Source organism: Leiobunum rupestre, chromosome 2, assembly GCF_980474605.1.
Source record: "Leiobunum rupestre chromosome 2, qqLeiRupe1.1.hap1, whole genome shotgun sequence".
NCBI classification, from domain to species: Eukaryota; Metazoa; Arthropoda; class Arachnida; order Opiliones; family Sclerosomatidae; genus Leiobunum; species Leiobunum rupestre.
In genome coordinates, this window is record NC_143385.1 from 56,355,696 (window position 1) to 56,373,781 (window position 18,086).

At 36.1% G+C, this 18,086-nt stretch overlaps 1 protein-coding gene across 5 annotated transcripts; it reads left to right on the forward strand.

The window, feature by feature from the left end:
- The first annotated feature begins 3,613 nt into the window (after positions 1-3,613).
- On the forward strand, positions 3,614-16,865 carry LOC149958486 (uncharacterized). Of its 5 annotated transcripts, none has more exons than XM_090165899.1 (9): positions 3,614-3,755; positions 5,075-5,268; positions 6,954-7,003; positions 7,068-7,122; positions 7,202-7,282; positions 10,733-10,872; positions 12,337-12,375; positions 12,457-12,493; positions 13,236-16,865. In XM_090165899.1, the coding sequence occupies exons 7-9, from the start codon at positions 12,337-12,339 to the stop codon at positions 16,724-16,726; spliced, it is 3,567 nt and encodes a 1,188-aa protein (XP_090022025.1). In that variant the 5' UTR covers positions 3,614-3,755; positions 5,075-5,268; positions 6,954-7,003; positions 7,068-7,122; positions 7,202-7,282; positions 10,733-10,872; the 3' UTR covers positions 16,727-16,865. The 5 variants fall into 5 exon arrangements, with proteins under 5 accessions (XP_090022025.1, XP_090022026.1, XP_090022024.1 ...); XM_090165900.1 differs by lacking the exon at positions 10,733-10,872 and having other exon boundaries at positions 13,236-15,911; positions 15,988-16,116; XM_090165898.1 differs by lacking the exon at positions 10,733-10,872 and having other exon boundaries at positions 6,954-7,012.
- Positions 16,866-18,086: the final 1,221 nt, after the last annotated feature.

The window sequence follows — 18,086 nt, forward strand, 5'->3', positions numbered from 1 at the left end:
ATCACGTTGTCAAGACTGCCAATTGAAATAAAAACACGTTGTCAAGACTGCCAATTGAAATAAAAACACGTTGTCACTGCCAATTGAAATAAATATACGTTGTCAAGACTGAAAATTGAAAAAAAAATACGTTGTCAAGCCTGCCAATTGAAATAAAACACGTTGTAAAGCCTGCCAATTGAAATAAAAACTCGTTGTCACTGCCAATTGAAATAAATATACGTTATCAAGACTGCCAATTGAAATAAAAACACGTTGTCAAGACTGCCAATTGAAATAAAAACACGTTGTCACTGCCAATTGAAATAAATATACGTTGTCAAGACTGCCAATTGAAATAAAACACGTTGTAAAGCCTGCCAATTGAAATAAAAACACGTTGTCACTGCCAATTGAAATAAATATACGTTGTCAAGACTGAAAATTGAAATAAACACGTTGTCAAGCCTGCCAATTGAAATAAAAACACGTTGTCAAGACTGCCAATTGAAATAAAAACACGTTGTCAAGACTGCCAATTGAAATAAAAACTGGTTGTCAAGACTGCCAATTCAAATAAAAACACGTTGTCAAGACTGCCAATTGAAATAAAAACACGTTGTCAAGACTGCCAATTGAAATAAAAACACGTTGTCAAGACTACCAATTGAAATAAAAGCACGTTGTCAAGACTGCCAATTGAAATAAAAACACGTTGTCAAGACTGCCAATTGAAATAAAAACACGTTGTCAAGACTGCCAATTGAAATAAAAACACGTTGTTAAGACTGCCAATTGAAATAAAAATACGTTGTCAAGACTGCCAATTGAAATAAAAATACGTTGTCAAGACTGCCAATTGAAATAAAAACACGTTGTCAAGACTGCCAATTGAAATAAAACACGTTGTAAAGCCTACCAATTGAAATAAAACACGTTGTCACTGCCAATTGAAATAAATATACGTTGTCAAGACTGCCAATTGAAATAAAAGACGTTGTCAAGCCTGCCAATTGAAATAAAACACGTTGTAAAGCCTGCCAATTGAAATAAAAACACGTTGCCACTGCCAATTGAAATAAATATACGTTGTCAAGACTGCCAATTGAAATAAAAACACGTTGTCAAGCCTGCCAATTGAAATAAAAACACGTTGTCAAGACTGCCAATTGAAATAAAAACACGTTGTCAAGACTACCAATTGAAATAAAAACACGTTGTCAAGACTGCCAATTGAAATAAAAACACGTTGTCAAGACTGCCAATTGAAATAAAAGACGTTGTCAAGCCTGCCAATTGAAATAAAACACGTTGTAAAGCCTGCCAATTGAAATAAAAACACGTTGCCACTGCCAATTGAAATAAATATACGTTGTCAAGACTGCCAATTGAAATAAAAACACGTTGTCAAGCCTGCCAATTGAAATAAAAACACGTTGTCAAGACTGCCAATTGAAATAAAAACACGTTGTCAAGACTGCCAATTGAAATAAAAACAGGTTGTCAAGACTGCCAATTGAAATAAAAACACGTTGTCAAGACTGCCAATTGAAATAAAAACAGGTTGTCAAGACTGCCAATTGAAATAAAAACACGTTGTCAAGACTGCCAATTGAAATAAAAACACGTTGTCAAGACTGCCAATTGAAATAAAAACAGGTTGTCAAGACTACCAATTGAAATAAAAACACGTTGTCAAGACTGCCAATTGAAATAAAAACACGTTGTCAAGACTGCCAATTGAAATAAAAACACGTTGTCAAGACTGCCAATTGAAATAAAAACACGTTGTCAAGACTGCCAATTGAAATAAAAACACGTTGTCAAGCGTCGATGGCTAGGTCTTAAAACAGGTGCGCACCGTGCAATAAAACCCGGATCGATTCCCGTCTGGCACCAATCTGCTCTTATATTAAATTCGTTCTTATGCCAATAAATTTCTTAGTATCGTGCGAGGTGGCTGTGTCTTGGTTGTAAAACAATAGCCTATCAAGCTAATGACCCGGGTTCGATTTTTGGCTGATCCATCGCGATCTAGTCTAGAATATTAAAAATATTACAATTTGACGAAGCGTCGGTGGCTCAGTTTTAAAGCTATTGCCTTGCATGCATTAGAACTTAGTTTTATTCTCTTCCTGCATGTATTCTTTTCCACTCTTAGGTATATTTTTCGCTTACATTCAATCGGTTCGTATTCTCGAATTTCTCTACAGACTAGCAAGCTTCGGTGGTGCAGTAGATGAACACGCGACCGGGTTCAAATCCCATCCGAAGCTGCCAATAGAACGTAAACATTTCGTGGAAGATCTGCTATTTCGATATGGATACTTTGCTCATAATACCCACCAGCCAGTCCGATTTTAACGTTAGAAAACAATAACTATCCACAACACACGAATACACACACGACAACTGCAATACCGCTTCTCGTATCTCAGATCACGCTACATCTGTGGAAACTACGAACACAATGATAACACTTGACCCAGGTTGCCAACTGCGACACACACACATAGACATAGAACCATGGATTTGTACCCCGCTGTTCCGCCTAACCACTACAGCGGCCTACGAGACTAAACCGGTCGGGACAAAAGTGCTCTTGCAAAACAACGTTCGACCAGTGAGACAGCCATCGTGACGGCCTCACATATAGCAAACAAACGCCCTCATCATGGCCCAACAAAAGGTGACACCATGGGCTGCACGGAACCCACCCTCGAACAGATGAGGACTAGAGTGACTTATTCTTCCACTGCTAACTACCATCCCAGAACGGTTATAGAATGGTTCGCACCTGGGGATCCAGTGACCCCATTAATTTCAAATAGGGACAGTGGGAAACACACACATAGACAGAAAGACACGACAAAGCCAATACCTCTCCGTGAACAAGTTCACTCGGAGAGGTAAGAAAGACGTTTATGCCAGGGACCATCAGCGGCGGTTGACGGGCTGCAAAATCCAAACGTGACGGAGTAAGGCACGCTACGGAGTTCTTAAACTAAAAGTTTCCCCTTTTAACTGTCATCCTGAAGCCCAGTTGAAAACAAGAGATCAATTTCATATGAAATCCATTCCAGTACCCTTTGACAGAATGTTTTCCATTTCCAACGGAAATCCATTCAAATCGTCTGCTTGGAATTTAATATTGCTAAATTATTAAAAGCGGCTCACGTCGATTAGTGTTGTTGAAATGACTAAACTTAATTTCAACAACACTAATCAAGAAAAAGTATAGCAGAGGGAAAGCAGCCTACAATTACAAAACTCGAGTAATCCTATTTAGCTTTTTTAGTACTCCATAAGAATGTAGAATTTCGATTCATAAGGCTTGACAGTAAAATTCTAATGTCATCGTTGTTAAAAAAATGCGAAAAAATGCAGAAAGTAATACCAAATTAATTAAATTACGTAGTGAAAGATATTTGCCAATTAGGTGAAGGATTCATTTCGTATTTATTTTCGAAGGAAGTAGCAATGGATTTCGCCAAAGTACACCTTTCAAATATACTTCAGAAAGTCGTTATCTTATCTCTCAATTTGAAGATAAAGTACGTCTATATTATTTCTAGAAGTTAATTATTTACAGTCGCCAACATAATCAGCTAAGAAACGTTTATTACGATAGCACAATTACAACACGGAAATAAGTTAAATTGTCAAATTCTACGGTATCTTCATTCACCGTGTATTATGTGGTCTGAGAGAATTAGCGCAAAATGCGAGCCCTGCAGATGCAAATGAACCAAGGCAAGAGAAGTTTCTTAATTTAGGTACGTAAGAGCTACCCAGTGATTGTCAAATAACGTATCATTTGAGATTATTCACCTTGCAAAACTCCAGTGGCAAGAGAGTTTAACAGGAATTCTACTTAAACAACCTCCCAATTAGTTAAAAAATGTAAAACGACGTCTATATGTAACCCTAGGTTAAATCAAAAATAGTAATATTTGAAAGGAAAAATTCATTTTATAATCTCGCCCAGCAACTGCGAAAGACCCAAACCTCCCTAGTTGGCTCCATCCAGTAATATCCAAAACCAAATTAAAAATCCTCATGATCTATATTTTTACCAGCGCCACAGACGCGTTTGCGGCGTTGAGGGAAAAAAATTACTTATAGCATACTTTTGTTTTTATATAAGCTTTGTCTTAAAGTAATTTAATATTTTTAAATTTAATTAATAAAGATAATTTTTTATTTAAATTATAAATTTTAAAAGCTTTACATAGAGGTCGCGGTAGGTGAAAATGCATATACATGATAAGATTCATAAGCCATTTTTTCATCGCTGCAAATAACGTCCGCGAGCTGTTCGACTTCGATATATTTTTCTATTCACTGTACTGTCACTGCTCTGCAACGATTCGATTTTTACTCTAACCGAAGGTAACAACAATTTTTAATTTCTTTTATTTTTATTTCATTTTTGGCACAAAGTCTTAGAGTTATTACGAGGGGGTAGTAATCAGGTGTACAAATCGTCGGTAATCATGGGAAATCTCTTAAGAAAATCACTGGAAATGATCGATATATTATGCGAAATTAGTCAGCGAATGATTTTTGGAAATTATTAGTAATTAGGTGTACAAAGATTTGATTATTGTTATTATGTTATTTGCGTAACTCGTGTAGCAGATCTGGTAGTCCTGTGGAGGCTTTGAGTGGTGGAATTGCCCCGAACTATTTGATCATTAATTGTAAATATTGACCCCTATAAACAACGTTTGCATATTCGTTAGCTATGTATAAAGCCATCTTTGTTAGCTAAGCCTTAAACTTAGCTAACTGCACCTAGAGCTACATTTACCCCCGCTACGGACAGCGACAGTCAGCGGTTTGTTGACAAAATAAAACCGATACCTAGAGCCACTACCAAAGGTTAAGTAGTAAAGGATGTAAAAAAGCACCCCGAAGGTATTTTAAGTTGTATTTAATTCATTTCTACGTGTGCAGAAGATATTTAATTTACTTCTCTGCGTGTATTAAGGTCAATGCTAGAATGACAAAAGCGAGATACAAACCATTATCTATATTGTCAGCCCATCAACGAATAAGGCTAATTAATTAATTCAATATCCCTTTTTTTTAGTACAACTGGGTTCGTTCACGACCTAGGAAAACCTGAAAAAGTCAAGTAATTTGAAAATGGTTCCAGAAAGTCAGGGAAAAGTCATGGAGTTTGAAAATGGTTCCAGAAAGTCAGGGAAAAGTCAGGGAATTTGAAAATGTTTCCAGAAAGTCTGGGAAAAGTCAGGGAATTTGAAAATGATTCCAGAAAGTCAGGTAAAGTCATGGAGTTTGAAAATGGTTACAGAAAGTCAGGGAAAAGTCATGGAGTTTGAATATGGTTCCAGAAAGTTAGGGTGAAGTCAAGGAGTTTGAAAATGGTTCCAGAGTGTCAGGGAAAAGTCATGGAGTTTGAAAATGGTTTCAGAAAGTCAGGGAAAAGTCATGGAGTTTGAAAATGGTTCCATAAAGTCAGGGAAAAGTCATGGAATTTTAAATGGTCCCAGGGAATTTGAAAATGGTTTCAGAAAGTCAGGGAAAAGTCATGGAGTTTGAAAATGGTTCCATAAAGTCAGGGAAAAGTCATGGAATTTTAAATGGTCCCAGGGAATTTGAAAATGGTTTCAGAAAGTCAGGGAAAAGTCATGGAGTTTGAAAATGGTTCCATAAAGTCAGGGAAAAGTCATGGAATTTTAAATGGTCCCAGGGAATTTGAAAATGGTTTCAGAAAGTCAGGGAAAAGTCATGGAGTTTGAAAATGGTTCCATAAAGTCAGGGAAAAGTCATGGAATTTTAAATGGTCCCAGGGAATTTGAAAATGGTTTCAGAAAGTCAGGGAAAAGTCATGGAGTTTGAAAATGGTTCCAGAAAGTCAGATAAAAGTCATGGAGTTTGAAAATGGTTCCAGAAAGTCAGGGAAAAGTCATGAAATTTTAAAATGGTTCAAGGGAATTTGAAAATGATTTGAGAAAGTCAGGGAAAAGTCAGGGAATTTGAAAACATTTCCAGAAAGTCAGGGAAAAGTCAGGGAATTTTAAAATGGTCCCAAAGTAGGTAAATAAATTTTTAAAAGATGTATTTAAAATGCATATTATATTTTTTTGCAAAATTTTACCTCAGACATTCATTGAAAAATGGTCAGGAAAAATTTGCCTAATTGGTCAGGAAAAACCTGCAAAAGTCTGGTAAACTCATTCCGGAATTTTAGTATGGACTTTGTACAAGGACGAAGAGATCGGTAGATGTTATGAAGATTGTGGTAGCTCTTCAGAAACAGAGATTTATGTTGATAAAGCAGTTGGGTCAACTACTGATGATAAAGATACTTGGGTTAAATAAAAATATTAAAACAAATTAGAAAAAACTAACTGATTTTGTATACATGTTCTGACAATCATTCTCTTTGGTTCATTCATTTGTAGTAAAACATTTTATAAAATTTAATAGGTGTTATGAAATTATTTGGGCATTTACTATAAATTTTCAATAGCCATAATATTCTTAAAGGTTTTGGCCCGGGTGTACAAGTCTAGGAAATCCTTGTTTTTCTAGTATTCAATCTGATGTTTTCACTGAAAATAAGTGAAATTTGGGAATAGTCGGTCTGAGATTCTAAGAATATTCCTAGCACCTTAACGTCATGTAACGAAAATCCCTCAAATGTCAATTGAATATCTTTCGCACTTCTCAAACTTTTCAATATTGGAAGTCCTATGGTCCATGAATAAGATTTGCTTTCCCGAGGAACATCTCAAAACCACTAGTTGAGGTTTTGAATATCATAGGGATATAACGAAATCTCTCAACTTGAGCTCTCACGAATATCATAAGGACCTTTTGTGTTTGTTGTAACTAAATTATAGCATTGCAAAACCATTTTTAAAATGAACATAATTGTAAAAAAATGGTTTACATTACCAAGATATAGTTCGTTAGATATTTAAATTAAGTTTTTTTTATAGGAAAACCAAGAAAACTTTTACGTGAACTTTAAGGAAACAAACTGTTAACCGTAAGTAAGGTAGCGAGCAATGAATATTTACCACAATGACTTGAAGTTAATTCCTGTTTCTTAGCTGTAAGCGAATGAATTTGCCAATAATGGACGACCAAAAGAAGGAAAATCCAGGGGTAAGTGGTTTTAATTCGGAAGCAATCTCAGGAATGATACGTGCTAGTCGTAACTGCCAAACCTTTGCAATTTTTTCAGGCTTATTCACAATGCACTCAAAATGTTGGCAGGGATTTGAATAAATTCGAAAGTGGTGGATCGATAAGTGTTAAACAAGCGGTAATATTAATAATAATTATATTAATAATATTAATTAATTAATAATATATCGACTTTAAAATATTTAAAGCGAAGTTTTTAAAATAAATAAGTGAGTTTCAATAATATTTGACACACGCGCTGGTTGACGAAAAAAACAGGGCTGCGTTCAGAAACGCTCACCGGTGAGTCCGCTGAGTCACCGCTGACACCGGTGTTTTACTGAACGGCATTTTAATTTCGGGTATTGACGTCACAATAGTCACCGGTGAGACACCGAAGTCACCGAAAGAGATAGTCGGTTTTTCCGATGACCGACGTCATTACTGACGTAAAACTACTATTAATGCTATGCTATTTTAAAAAAACACCGATGACTGAATAAAAGCGTTCAGCAACTTACGACGTCATTATGACGAAAAAGCTCATCGGTGGAAAATATAAATCCATCGGGTTTTTTTCCGTTTACTGTTTCTGAACGTACCCTAGATGAAGATGGTACTTTGACGTCATACCTCAGCGTGACCCCGGTGACCTGTTATGTTTAAAGCCGATAGAACACGGTGCGGTTGTTGAAACTTGCTTATTGGAGATTATATTCACGAAATATCAGATCAGTAATAAATGATTTATAACTAGTAATCTATTGATATGAACTGAAAATATTCAGGGTTGGCTGTTTTAAATCAATATTTAAATCCAATTGATTGAATTAGAGTTTAAAAAAATATTTGCTGACAAAACAGGTTCTACAAACGTAATTCAACGGAAACGCAAGCAAACTAAACTATTATTTAATTACTTATAAAGTTATAATTGGTTAGACTTTTCCTTTTTCCCCCTTTTTTATGTACTTTTCTACCTTTTGGCGTAATTTACCTCCATTACAGTCCATAGGTGGTTTTTATTAACTTTATATTAAACAGCTATTAGATGCAATTATGATTAAACTAAATTTACATTTGGCTTAGCAATAACAAAACATCATCCATCAAATAAACAGGAAAAGAGTCACTCAATGTATAAAAATCAACGACAACCTATAGGAAATATAAGCAGATTTTGGCCGATTTTTGCGCTGAAACTTGGTAAATCACCAAGATCGGTTTTAGCAGAACAGTTTCTAAATCCATCAACAGATGACGTTTGCTTAGTTGAAATCGTTGTTTATTTGATAAATTCAAATGCCAGAAAGGGAATGCTTCTTAAACACGATATTATACAGGGTCTTTTTTTTTGCTCGGAAAAGTGTTTTTTTTCAAAAACTATTTATAGTACCGATTTCAAATTTGGAAGGTCAATTCTCTATACCGGGGGACATCAGTTTGAGAAATTTGAGCGTTTTCGGTAATGTTTTTCACCAATTTTGAAAAATTATTTTTCGACCACTAGGTGCGAGATAAAAAATTTCTATTATAAAGTTGTAGGCCGTCATCGAAAACCCTTAAAAATTGTTCACTCGACGAAAAACAACTTATTTATCAGTGAAAATTCGAGCTTGAAAAATTTACAAGTTGGTGAAGCCAAATTACGATTGTTTGAAACGATAATTGAAAAGGGAACAAGTCTAATACAAACGTAGTAGAGTTTTCACACTTGAAAAAATGTATACGTTTGGTTTTTAAATGCAGATATTTTATTCACATAAATTTTTACAAAACATTTTCAATAATATCACCATTGGCTGCAACACAGGTTTGTGCGCGGACAATTAAGTTCTCAAACGCTTTCTCTACCATTTCTGGTGTGACGTCTCGGCAAGCACTGATTATTCGTCTAATGAGTTCCTCCCTAGTTTCAATGGGCGTGGCGTATACCTTTGCTTTAACGAATCCCCAGAGAAAATAATCCAGCGGTGTTAGGTCAGGTGACCTTGCTGCCCAATGCACTGGACCATTTCTCCCTATCCACCTTTCAGGAAACTCGTTGTTGAGGTGCTCAGTTACTTGCCGGGAAAAATGCGGAGGGGCGCCATCTTGCTGAAACCACAACTGACGTCTTTCAGCCAATGGAAGGTCGTCGATTGCGTCACTCAGTTCGTTCTGTAGAAAATGTAAATACCTTTGGCCGTTGAGGTTCGTCGGCAGGAAAAAGGGACCAATCAAACGGTTTCCAACAAGTCCAACCCAAACATTGACCCGTTCAAATTGAACCTGGTGATGATATTCAAAACCCCAATGTGGGTTGATGTCAGACCAAAGATGGCTGTTTTGATGATTAAAGGGCCCATCTCTAGAAAATGACGCTTCGTCGGAGAACAAAACATGGCGCAAAAATTGTCTATCTTCTTGGACAGCATTTAGTAACCAGTTGCTAAATTCATAACGTCTTTGATGGTCTCCGTCAATTAGTCCTTGGTGGAGCGTAGCTCTGTATGGGTGATAGCGATTCTTACGAAGAATTTTCCACACACGATTTGCAGAACAACCCAAATCAGCAGCGGCGTTAGCGCAACTGTGACGAGGATATGCCACAAAGTACGCGAGTACATTGTTCTCGAAGTCTAAGTCCGGTTGACCCAATCCGCGAAACCTAGGTTGCAAGTTACCAAATTTATTGAAATCGTGAATTGCTCGTCTTACTGTATTTACAGATGGTGCTCCATTTGGATGTCTTTCTGCGAAGATTTCAGTCACTCTTCTAAGGTTTTGCGCTGCTTCTCCATAGTAAATGGCAACTATCTCGGTACGCTCAGTTACTGAATAACGAGGCATTGTTCGAAATATTATCAAACACTGATAATAATCTCCCAAAGTTTTCCTTTAAATACCCAATGCATGTTTAGGATTGACCTATAGCCTCGTGTTTTTTAAATCCGGTCGTTTTTTTAACCAAAGTTTCAACTGGATTAGGTAATTCGGTTTCAATTATCGTTTCAAACAATCGTAATTTGGCTTCACCAACTTGTAAATTTTTCAAGCTCAAATTTTCACTGATAAATAAGTTGTTTTTCGTCGAGTGAACAATTTTTAAGGGTTTTCGATGACGGCCTACAACTTTATAATAGAAATTTTTTATCTCGCACCTAGTGGTCGAAAAATAATTTTTCAAAATTGGTGAAAAACATTACCGAAAACGCTCAAATTTCTCAAACTGATGTCCCCCGGTATAGAGAATTGACCTTCCAAATTTGAAATCGGTACTATAAATAGTTTTTGAAAAAAAACACTTTTCCGAGCAAAAAAAAAGACCCTGTATAAGAAATCCTGTAACAAAATGACAATCGCTGAGACTTTGATACGCAGCGTTTATTTTGATATCATAAAATCATTTAATATTTATCAAAATGTTTTGATTCTTATTTGTAATTCCTTAGATGAAGTGCGAAAACAAATTAACAAAGATAGGTATTAAACAGTTTAAATTCACAATTTATTTAACTATTCAACGTTTCAGAGGAAATGTAATTTATTCTTGATATTTACATGCCAATTCGCATATTTTATAAAAGCATTAATTACTATCTTCTAGCTGGAGTTGTAACACCGGATGAATGAGCTAAAATAATTAACTGGTGCTAATCAATTTGTAGGGGATTTGCTATAACGGATAAACCTAAGCTATAGAGGCAATACTTGGAAATAAAAAATAAAAACATTGGGTTCGTATAGGTGAGCGCTTTACAATCAATAAATTTAGAATTTACAAAATAAGTTTGCCATTCAAGAAAATAGATTAACTTTTCGGGGTTAGCAGTAAGGAATTAAAAGTGTGTAGAAGAATTTTGATTAATTGATTAGAAATTATAAAACCAGATCTAAGAGGGTTGTCAAAGAATTTAACTTTAAATAAAAAAGAATTAAGCTTAGTTTGAAAGAGGACAAAAGTACGCGATTCAACTGAAATAATAAAACATAATTGTGAACAACGCCTTAGCCGTAATAATGGTCCTTTTAATTTCTTCACATTTGTAATTGTTTATATATACAATGAAATAGACAATATTCTAGCAATTTATATGTATACATTATTTTAAAAGCATCCTTGAAATATCTTAACCATCAAAACGTGTAATTATTCCAGAAATTTGGCACAGTTCCTTCGAAACGATTGGGGTCTAAAAATAATAAATTGTGAATTTAAACCGTTTTTACATCTCATTATTTAGATTATTTTTTTTCCAAATTTGACGATAATGAACGGCTTAAGGCCGTTCCTGTGTTTCTGCAACCTCGTCAAGAACGATCCTTGTTATAGAAATTGGTCCCAGAAATCTGTCCATTTGTTTTCCATTTTATTATGACAAGAATAATATAGAACTCCGTACCCTAGATTCGAATTCTGAGAGCTTTCTGATTGAAGGTTTTGTAACGAAGCGTTTACCCATTTCATGCACGTGACCTCCGAAAAATCGATCCTCCATTGGTCGCTGTAATAGTCCTATCACGGCCAACTTTGATGACGCGCTGTTGGCCGTGGTCTTATCTATAGTTAGTTACCATGGTAACAATGGAGCTAATTATTTCGGAGTTCAGGCAGGAAGTGGGTAAACGACGCGCGAGGCAATTATTTTCAATCCAGGGTGAAGCGACTATTTTAGAAACGGAATAGCCCGTCGCGTACTTGTGGGAGAGCGTTTAGCTATTCTCTAAGCTAATCCTAATCGACCGAAAAACTAGGATCACATATAAATTGTTCGCTAGGCTTAACCGTCATAATTAAATCCAAAAAAAACGTTAAGAATAACTTTCAAATATATAAGCTTTTATTCAAGACAAATTTCACACGACCGCTCGTGGTAGAATTCAAAACACAACTCTCCTGCCTTTTTCGCGCGTTCTTAATTTTAAAGTTAAATGCGCTAAAATATATTACATATACAAATGAATACCTTTTATATATATTTACACCTACATTTTTTGGAGGTTTAAAACTACTTTAGTTTTGGTTCTACATACATTTAATTCTTAGTTTAGTTTTATTTTTGGTTTTAAGTATAATTATTTATTTTAATTTGGATGAAACGACCTATTTTTTCACATAGGGTACGAGGAGTATATTACCTTGTATTATGATGACCATTACCAACATTTTCATTTATATCTAGCAATGGTTAACTAAAGTTTCATTTTCAGATGATAGGGGGGGAAGGAAACGTGTTTACAATTGTGAAAGTAAGTTCTGGTTCATTTTTGGGAAGGCCATATTACAGTCTTTTACAGACTCTATTTAATTCTTTATATCTTTCATTTTAGAATAAAAAGATCATTCAAGATTGCTCAAATTTTAAATGTAAGTTGAGCATTTTGTTTTACCGAATGATGCGTGTCTAAGCCATAATGAATCGTAATTGTACTTCATATAAGATTTTCTCCCTTAACGCTATTCATTAGCAATTATTTCAAGCTGATGATTGTGGAGTGGATTTTAATTCTACTCATAGTCATTTGTCGGATAGTTATTTAAATTACTGTCCTTCTATGCATCTTAGAATTTTCCCACCTTTTAAAAAACATTTCTAAAGCTTGTTTTCCACTAGCGCGCGTCATAATGTTATTTTCTTTACGCGCGTAAAAACGTTAGAACGTTTCAAAGCTGAGAAACGCGTCGTTGCGCGCGCCAGTGGAAAACAAGCTTTAGTCGGTTACATTTTATCACTGTAAATCTACCATAGGAAGTGGCTTTTGAAAGCGCCTTAAAAATGTCTGCTAGAACTAACTCTATTTGACATATTATTTATTAAGACTAAATAAAGGGGAATACAAAAATGCTTCACGGCTGCAAAGTTAAATTCTCATGTTTCGGGACTATAAGGTTATGACGTTTTATAGCTACAACGAGTAATGTTAATATAAAAAAGCTAAATATTCCGCATTTTAAGATATGACCCTGAATACCCAAAGTATTCAAAGATTTAATTACAAAAACCTACCCTAAGAATATTCTACCTTTGGAAAAAGTTTGTGTAATCTAGATATTTTTATAGGTCTTTGTTATAAGAAATAAACTAATTTATTGTAAAATTTCAATATAGCTCCTATACCATGGTCCGATTTGAGCAATGCAAAACAAAACGAATTGCTCTCGAAGTCACTGATGGTTCTACAAGAAAACATTCAGGAAAAACAAAGCCTATCAAGTCTATTGGGAAATGTCAACGGAGCAGAACTGAAAGATCTCATCGACAACTACACTCTTTACAAACTCATCCATGACGTTGACGTTCACTTAGGAAAAGAACTACCAGGATTGGAAGAAACGGAGCACTATTTCATACCACGCACCTTTAAAAGTTTACCATCTAAAGAAAACGGCGAAAAGACTCTCGTCGAGCTAATTGAAGGGATGCGACCAGGTGAAACGACCATAATTTCCGACGACGCGGGAACAGGAAAGTCCACAATCCTTAAAAAGTTAGCGAAAAAGATGAAAAAGATGCTCCCCAATCGTTGGATAATCTTCGTCGATTTGAAAAGTTACGGCACAATCTTCGAAAAGAATATCGACTTGCAATTCGAACGTACTTCAGAAGCTGTACATTTTTTTGTCTTCGAGATATACAGTTCGAAAGGTAAAGAGGTCGATTTCGAGAATACCTTGCTGAAGTGGTGTTTGCTGAAAAGAGGAGGTGTTGTCCTGCTATGTGACGGTTTCGACGAAATAAGCCCAAAGTACGAAAATATTGTTAAAAGAATGCTGATTGGCTTAAAGAACAGTCGAGTTGAAAATCTGGTTGTAACGACCAGGCCACATTCAGAAGGAGACCTTGTTAAGCCATTAGGAGCGTCTTGCTATCAAATGATTCCGTTCCATGACGAAGATAAATTAAAATTCATCGTTAGACATTGGCTACTAAAATCGATTATTAAGGATGAAACAATGCTGGAGTCTAAAGCGAAGGATTTGATTCGTATATTCTCGACCTCGATTAAAGATAATCAACTTGAATTTATGGGAATACCTCTTCAATGTCGTCTACTAGCTGAAGTTTTTAAAAATAAATTAAATGTCTCTGATCAATGGGAGACAATATCCATATACGAATTGTACGGGCAATTTACTGCGATGAAATTTCAAGAGGAAGAAATTAAGTATAATAACACGACGAGTACAAGTGGCTATGAAAATAGCGTCCTGACGAAGGGACGTGTCCAAGAGTACCATTGGGAATCGGCATTCCGTTTGATGTTTGGCGAATATTTTGTTCAGAGATTGAAACTTCATCGCACAAAGAAAGAAAAGAATGAGTTACTGCTGGAAAAGGTGAAGAGAGTGGCAATCATGACGGAAACCGGGGAAAATCCAATGTTCATACATCGGACATTCGCCGAGTTTTTCGTGGCGGAGTTCTTTGTCGAAAGTATAGAACATCTTGAAGGAGACGACTTTTGGGAAGTACTGGAGATTTTGATCGAAAGGGTATTGTTGACCTTTAAATATGATATACACGTCGTTCAAAATTTTTTCGAAAGTGGTTTGGGGACTCTAAAGACTAAGGAAGCGAAGCTTCGACTCATTCAAAACTCAATTCTGAAAGCCTGGCACCTTGATCCACAGTCTACTTTTTATAGCCTCATAACATCGTGGGGGAACGATTTGGTAAAAATAAGATACGAATCGTATCGGTTCCTTCTGAATTGCTTGATAATCGATGGAAACATGCCCATCGATTTTTGCTCCGTGATATCAGCGTTCGCCCTTGTATCAGAGTTCGCATTCGTATCGGAGTTCGAGACACAATCGACTTTTAAGGAGCTCAATACTGGCACATCCTTAAACAAAATATTTTTAGACACGCTTTCGTCGTGTCCCAAATCCACTCAAGAGATTGTTATTATGAAAATAGAACACCATGGAAATTTAGAATGGGTAAACCAAGATTCGATGGACATTTGTATGAAATCTGTATTAAAATTTCCAGGTATCTCGGCGTCTTACGAATCTTTGCGTGCGAAGAAACGTTTGTTAGAAGAGTTCCAGCAGGCTACCGCTGCTGGAGATATTGATTGCTTGAGGCGATTGCTACAAAATGCCGGTGACGACGAAACCCGATTTTGGCTCCTCAGCACAGGAATTCCGAATAATAATTGGGATTCTCGTTCGGCTCTAGCCGTCGCGATTAAAGAAAATAAAGAAACAGCGTTACGATATCTTTTAGACCAAAGAGCGGCATTGAACTTACGAGTCCGGTCACACCTCTCACCTCTACTTTTAACGGCCATACGGGCTGGTAATTTAGAGTGCTTGAAAACCCTTCTGAGTAGAAAGGCCGATATAAATCTCAAGTACGATGGTGAAACGCCACTGTCATACGCGTGTCAATGGAACCAAATGGAATTGGCCAGATATCTTTTGGAACTCGGATGCGATAGAAGAGACTCGAAGGCTTGGGATCGTGTAATAGATTCAGCGAGTGCAGACATGGTTCGTCTCTTAATAGACCGAGGATTTGACGTTAACCAACGCGATGAAAACAATAAAACACCACTTCACTACGCCGCTAAATATTGTAAACCTAGTCTTGATAAAAAAGATAATTCGGGAGATAATCGAAACATAATCCAAATTCTAATGTCTCACGGTTCTGATCTGAAAGCTGCTGATAAGAATGGACTAACTGCCTTGCACATTGCGGCACTCGAAGGAACACTGGAGGGAGTCAAAACATTTCTGTTTCTCGGGGCTAACTCGGAGGCTAAAGATTTAAAAGGTAGAACAACCTTACTCAAAGCGGCGCGGCTATATGAACACAAAGATAAATTATTTACCACTCGTTTACGATATAGATCCGATTTTTTGGGTATGTATAACCACAACATTACTGCCTCAGATATTATAGCCTTTAATGACAGTTGGAACGACGAAGCGTCCGCCATTATTTTACAATATGAGGCTGATATCGAAGCGAAGGATCATAAAGGAGATACGCCTTTACACCTAGCCGCGAGTGAAGGAGAGAGGTCCGATATAGTTCGCGCATTATTGGAGCACGGAGCGAATATCGAAGCTGTTAATCAATTTGGAGAAACTCCTTTGCATATTGCCGCGAACTGGGGTCGAACTGCATCAGTCTCCATTCTGTTGGAAAAAGGTGCCAATATCGAGGCTAAAGACAAGAAACATCGAACCGCGTTACACAAGGCTGCAACTGGTTTGTACTCCGACCAACAAATGGTTCGACTTTTATTGGAGCACGACGCGGATATAGGCGCCAGAGACGAGGACGGAAAAACACCTTTTCAGTTAGCTATCGTGGAATGGGATCTAAAAATGGGATTGCTGTATTTTCCTTCAAAGGAAGTTGCCACGGACCGACCAACAGCTTCTTCCCTTCAGGACGCTATTTTGTTCTACACTCCAAACGAAATATCCACAGCTTTTTTGGAAGATTTAGAGCGACATAAAGGTGAATGGATCGAATGGAAAAGGCGCAACCTGGCCGAATCGATCTTCGTCCTTTGGGAGAAAGAGCGAAAATACCGAACAAGAGGCAAACATGCCAAATGCGCTTGCTCGCTGCAATAATCAAAATAGGTGCTTGCTGTGATTTCATATTGCTTGATTTATTTAATTTCTAAGCACATACTCTGGATATATATCAGGTAAGATCGAATTTACCTTCTTAATTCACATTGTAGCTCAGGTTAAAAAACTTACTTTTTTCTATTGTTAAATACATTGTAACTTTCTGTGTGCTACAAAGAAGTGATTCATTTGTCATAGAAAATAAAAATTATATAAAAAATAATAAATATTTTCGATGTGCTTCAATTATATTTCAGCGATTTAGTTTTTTACTTTTGACAGACCTGTAGGTTTTGGCCCTCTTACTGCAAAAAATATGTAAGAAATTGAAATAAAAATGATTTGATTTGATTTGATATCCTTATAAATACTTCAAATGATTCTTTTTTCCTAACTGACTTCAATTTTCTAAAATAAAACTTTTCTTACTTCAGTGTACAGTCCCGGACAAAGGTTTCTGGACATTTTCGTTTCGCTATATTTTTCCAACCGCTTGTAGTAGAAGGTCATATGATACATCGTTCTAAAATACATTACTCTGTTGCCAAATTTTAAATGTTTTAAGAATCCGGCCAAGGCTTAAGACACCAAAAGAATCGCCTTTTCGACCAATCGAAATTCGAGCACGCGAGTGAAATCATTAGTTGGGCGGCATTGTGGCCTTTCCGAAACCGATTTTCAACCGGAAATAATAACAATAATCCAAACACCAAAATAACGATTTTGAAGCCTAACGAATACTCATCTGTGATTAGAATTTTCATCTCGCAAACCAGATTAGTCGAGTTCGATTTCAACTTGGGACACTGACATTGTGAATGAAATTCGAACAACTGTTCAATATCAAGGCAGTATCCGAGACTGATGAAGATTGGATTAAAAATGGCTGGATCCAATTTTTAACCAGATTGCATCCAATTTTTTATCAACGTTCGATCGTATTTTGATAAAGATTGAATACAAATTCTTTAAAAAGCTGGATCCCTTTTGGTAAAGAATGGCTCCAAATATTCCATTTTGATCAAAGATTTAATTCAATTTTCATTCAGTATAAATCAAAGTTTTGAATAGTTTTGATCGAGATTGAATTCCATATTCATACAAGTTGGATAAAATATTTATCAAGACTGCATTCAACCTTGATCAAAATAGGATCCAACCGTGATAAATTTTTAATTCAATATTGATCGTAATGGGATCAAACCTTCATCGAAATGTTATCCAGCCCTGATAAATTTTAAATCCAATATTGATCAATATGGGATCAAGACTACATCCAAATGGATTTAACCCTGATAAATTTTGAATCCAATATTGATCATAATGGGATTAAGCCTTCATTAAAACTGGATAAAACCCG